We start from the raw sequence: 5,268 nt of genomic DNA, 5'->3' as shown, positions 1-5,268 counted from the left end.
AGAGAGAGAGAGAGAGAGAGAGAGAGAGAGAGAGAGAGAGAGAGAGAGAGAACAGGTAGAAAAAAACAACACTTTCTTGCAGGGGTCGGCAGGCCTGACACACAAGCTCACAGACAGGAATGCTCAAGAATCACTGGTTCTCACAGGTCACGTATAATATGTTCAAAACAAAATCATACAAAAACTCTATTAAAAAAAATTAAATGTTACAAAATAATGTGACACAACCTGTTGATTTGATACACATGAAAAAATGTGAATACGAGCAATACTTCTGCCTGAAACTGGCACCCAACAGTGTCCGAGAGCAGTGACTGAGGACATCTGGGTCAGGGACATCACGGAGATATACTGAAGGGGAGCCACAACGTTATACTTTAAGTTAACTTATTCTTGTAAATGATGCCGAAGATCACGCAATGCTTGAAAAAAAAAAAATCATCAATCTTAAATTGATTAACTGTAAATGTGGATTCATAGATTGTCAATGTTTTACATCCCTATTGACACAGGTAAGGTCATTTAGGAGGCCGTCTCTTTCAACCCTGCCTGTCAGGGCAAACCCAGACTGCCTGGGACTCAGCACCCCAGAAATGAAAGCTCACCAAATACATTCTTCCAATCTGTCAATTAAAAAAACAACTAGCAAAAACTATACTGATTTCTCAAACATATGGCGGTTAAAATCACACATAAATCAGATACGACATTCAGCTGCAGAACATTTCACTTACAGAAAGTGTGTAAAAAAAATTAAATTATTGATTGGATTCTTTTGATTCATGAAGTGAATTAATATAAAACAGTCAACAGGAAAACCTTAAAATATGGCCACCTATGTTGGAATTTCCTGGGAAGATATTACCAACTTTGTCAGAGAGAAAATACAACTCATGACAAATAATATAGAGATTGCCACGTCCAAAAGGGGTTATTCTGGAAACGAATTCTTCTTCACCCGAAGACCAAATAAGAAGTCAATGAAAATTCTGTGACATCATTGCTCTGTGTCCATTTGACAAGTTCACACCATGGCTTTAGCATTTCTGATCCCTGTTACATCATCAGTTCCACATCAAATGTTCCATCGGCACAACATCTTTGGTACCACACTGGAAGTAAGGTGGTCAGGGTCGAAAAAACTGACAACAGAAAATCCACAAACAAAAACCGTTGAGAACCGAAGGCCAACAGAAAAAGGCACAGACTTCATCCAGTAACTTATGCCTCTTAGGAGAAACTATTATGCAGTCTAGTAATATGTATTATATAGGTCTTTGAACAGTACAGATGGGCTTAAAGAAAAGTCAGGAGTGCTTGTCTGTCATCTTGTGGCCCAACTGTCAGACCACTCACACAACTTCACAACATCTGTCTCCTTCCGCCAGCCCATTATCTCACACAGTAAAGTCTAAGACATATAGCTGAGGGATCGAGATGAAATCAGGCGTTCGTCAAAATGATGAAATCTACCCGATTGGAAATTTTCATCCAGTTTTTTTGGGGGGGACTCAACACCTTTAACATCCATTGAAAAACACATTTCTTTGTGGATTTTACTAAAAAACACGTAGAACTAAGGTACAAAAACAAAAAAAAAGTAAATTTGCAGTTTCCAAGAACTCTTCAGATTTGGAAGTCGCGCAACTTTGATGGCAATTTTCTTGGTAATTCTACCTTTGAAATCAGGCAACCCCACCTCCTTCAATAGCAAATATTTCGACTTCTATTCATGAAAGAAGAGTGGGTTGTTTTTTTTACCAAAAGCAAGACAAATAAACAAGCTTTAGAACGATACCAATAACTCCACATGCCCAAAAACTGATGAGTGCCTGATTCCATCGCCTTTTGATATATCTGACATTCCCAAACCCTCAAACGTAACTTACATTTTGCTAAACGCGCCATCCTCTACCATACTGCAATTGAAGTAAGCGTCGATATTGATTGTCCAGTTTCTCAAAGTAAAAGGATCCTGTGGTGCTCCAAACTGACTTGATCAGTACATTAACCAACTACTTAAGTCAGTGGAAAACAGCAGCCGGAACAACATGGCTGTGAGGAAAGCACACAGGACAGGAGCTGAAGACGTACACCGACAGTTCCACAGGAAAACCGCACGCTGCCAGAAGCTAAAACTAAAAAGACCCACACAAACAAACTTTTGAAGATGGTGAGAACTTTCCAGTCAGATTACATGACACACAACAATTAAATTCATAAAGTTTTTTGTTTTTTTTGACATTTTTATTTAATATTTTAACATAATTATTCGCACTACTTTTTTTCTACAAATCGTTCAGGTTTTCCAAATTATAAACTGACCAAAAACCCCAGCAGTTTCTCTGATTAGAGAAAGTGAACAAAAAGGTGCTATCACAGGAGCTGCTGAGGCAGGGAATCACACACTCCGCTGGGGCCAGCACATCACAAAAGGGGGAAAAAAATAATCACAACTCAGAGCCAAAAAAGTGTTGACAAACACCAGCACCTCATAAAAGAGCAGAGTTGCCTACAGTTACACAAAAACATTTTCAACATAACAACAGAAATAAGAATTAAATCTAACACCACCAATCAGAAACAGTCTGCTATCTACGATGCAACCTCATTGAGGAGTAATTGAAAAACAACAAATTCCAAGTAGCAAGCACAGAGAGGGTGTCAATGAGTACAAAAAATGTGTTATCCTTAACATGGGCAAGGGTGAGCGTCTTCACACTACACCGCACAATATGAACGGCAAATCTCGCATGGGATGGTGGGGGGATGGTGGGGGGAGGGTGGGGGGATGGTGGGGCCAAAATCTACTTTAGACATGAAGTAAAAAAATGACAGTTAATGCAGTGAGCGGGTGTAAAAAGAAGTAACTATAATACAACGGTATGAGCACAGTTCTTTCACTGGATGTTTATGCCAGAATACTCAATTTTAACAAGCACATAATCATGTGAAAGATGGCATAATACAAAGATTTGTGTGTGTAAAGAACAGTCAGCGGTGTTATGAAAGGGGACACAACTCATCTCTAAATGACTAGATCATAACATTTTCATATCCTGCTTCAGTGCGAAAACAGTCAAACATTAATCTACATGTATTCTGAAACCACTAGCAACAGCAAGCTATTCCTCCGTACAAATAGCTAAGCAAATCCACTCATTCAGTTTTATGTACAGGTCACAGAAGCTCAACTTTCAGAGGGAAGAATAAATAGAAGACAAATTGTTGACAAGAATACAAAAAGTAAAAAGAGTTGGTCTTGAGTGGTCACTTCAGGTTGGTTTTTTTCTTTTGTTGCGGTAGACGAAGCACTGGGCAGAGAGATCAGTTTAGCAATGTTGGTGTGATGTCAGGACGGTCCGTCTCCACACACGACAGAATAAATACGTAGACAGGCATTTGGGACAAGAGAATGAGGATAAAGAGCAGACGATAAAGAGCAGACGATAAAGAGCAGACGATAAACGTCATGGATTACTCCTCTTTACCAGATTGCAAACACAGGACAGTCGGAGGAAAGCTGTACCTCCCCTCCACACTTTTCCCTAATGGAGATTATAAATAGAGAGACAAACACGGATTTGACCCAAACAGAAAAGTGTATTGATATGAGATGAAAGCTCTTCAAAGGCTCTGTCAGAATGTATCATAATACTGCACTGACCTGTGACTCTTAAGAAAATACAGCACTCAATATTTTGTGGGAATCAAATAAATACTCTTAGGTTTTGGTCAATTTTCATAGCTGTCTTTGAGTTGGTCAGACTTTCTATCGTCACACGGGAGATCAATTAATGCAAAGACTTAACCCTAAATGAATACAGTAGAGGGAATGTTACAAATAATTCAAAGGAATTCATGATGGTCAGATCAAAGACGGAGATTTTGCTGTCACTGTCCGCCTCACTGTGACAAGCAGCATGAACAGCACACAGCTCAGGGGAAACGACTCGAGTAAAACGACAGGGAAAAGGTTGTTCACAGCTTCGATAAAACGTACTCTCCACAGAACATTCTGCTTATGAAAGTTTAAGCTTTTATTTTTCCTTCTGCATCAGACCTTTAGTTTCATACTTGTTCAATACTTCAGAGATTTTCATCATTTTTTACATTTTGATGTGTTGAAATTCAGGGATTTTGCGCGTCTCTAAACATCACACTAGGGCAGTGGTTGCCAACCTGGGTGACATTATCCATGAGTGAGCGATTTGGTAATTTTGGTGGGCGGTGGGGGGGATCACATGTCTCGTCACAGGTATCATTTGATGCCCCTCTGGGGAATATATATGTAGGTGGGTGGTATGACAACTTTTAAGTAGCAAAAGTGGGTGCTGGAGATAAAAAGGTTGACAAACACTTCCCTAGGGGCTTAGTGACAATGGCATCATGATATCACTGGAAATTGAACAAAAACTGTTTGCTTGTTGTGGGTCCAAAAGGGGCAGTATGGAGTGTAAAAAAATCCACATGACACATAAACAAAGTCTGTGGACAGCCCTGAGGTAAAGAAATCTTTCTTTCTTTGTTTTTTTCCCATCACTACCAAGAGTGCAAATTCATCACCAAATAATTTCAGATGACCCAATCAGCTTGAGCCTGGTGACTCCACTTTACAACACGACTGGCTTCAGGGTTTCACAAGAGTAAAGCCAGCTGTGTTTCAAAGCAGAGAATTTTAGGCATCATTATCATTCCATTCCTGGTCTCAAACCCCATGTCCTTTCTTCTGACTGTCTCTTAGAAATGTTTTTAAGTCTCTCAAACACCTTTTGCGCAATGTTCTCCAGAATGATGTTGTTTTTTCTTTAATCGCCAGCTTGTCCTGCTTGATCTTTCTCTTCTACACGCTGCCCCATCAACCATCACATCACCAGCGGGTCTCCACAATCCTTTCCTGTCCAAACAGCACATCAATGCTTCCGATCACTCCCTGATCTTGTGCAAATCTTTCTCCATCAAACGGTGGAGCCAGCCTCCCAAATCACTCACTCGCTAGTCTCGTGATCTGACTCAGTCTCAATGACGTTATCAATCTCCACGCGGTACTGGTACTTGGCGATGTAGCGCACCCACTTCTCCGGAGGCGTGGGGTTCTCCACGCTGATGGAGCGGACCTGGGCCTTGGAGACGGTGGAGGCGGGCATGGTGAAGGAACAGTCGGCCCACTGCTCCAGTGAGTCCGGCACCTCGTCGTGCTGGCCCAGGGCCAGGTGCAGCACAAACAGGTGGTTCTTGTATGCTCCTGGAGGCACACCGCGGGGAGGG

At 41.1% G+C, this 5,268-nt stretch overlaps 1 protein-coding gene across 2 annotated transcripts in view; it reads right to left on the bottom strand.

The window, feature by feature from the left end:
• Positions 1-779: 779 nt before the first annotated feature.
• LOC101853341 (protein stoned-B) overlaps positions 780-5,268 on the bottom strand; it is a 39,924-nt gene continuing 35,435 nt past the window's right edge. Inside the window, exon 5 of one of the 2 annotated variants that reach the window (XM_005104995.3) lies at positions 780-5,245. In XM_005104995.3, coding sequence (XP_005105052.1) covers positions 4,989-5,245 — 257 coding nt within the window. In that variant the 3' untranslated portion in view covers positions 780-4,988. The remainder of the gene's footprint in view (positions 5,246-5,268) is intronic. The other variant, XM_013086231.2, reaches the window with a different exon arrangement.

Source organism: Aplysia californica, unplaced genomic scaffold (assembly GCF_000002075.1).
Source record: "Aplysia californica isolate F4 #8 unplaced genomic scaffold, AplCal3.0 scaffold00445, whole genome shotgun sequence".
In the NCBI taxonomy this organism is placed as follows: Eukaryota; Metazoa; Mollusca; class Gastropoda; order Aplysiida; family Aplysiidae; genus Aplysia; species Aplysia californica.
Note: the sequence above shows the minus strand (reverse complement) of the source record. Positions and strands in the feature narration are given on the sequence as shown.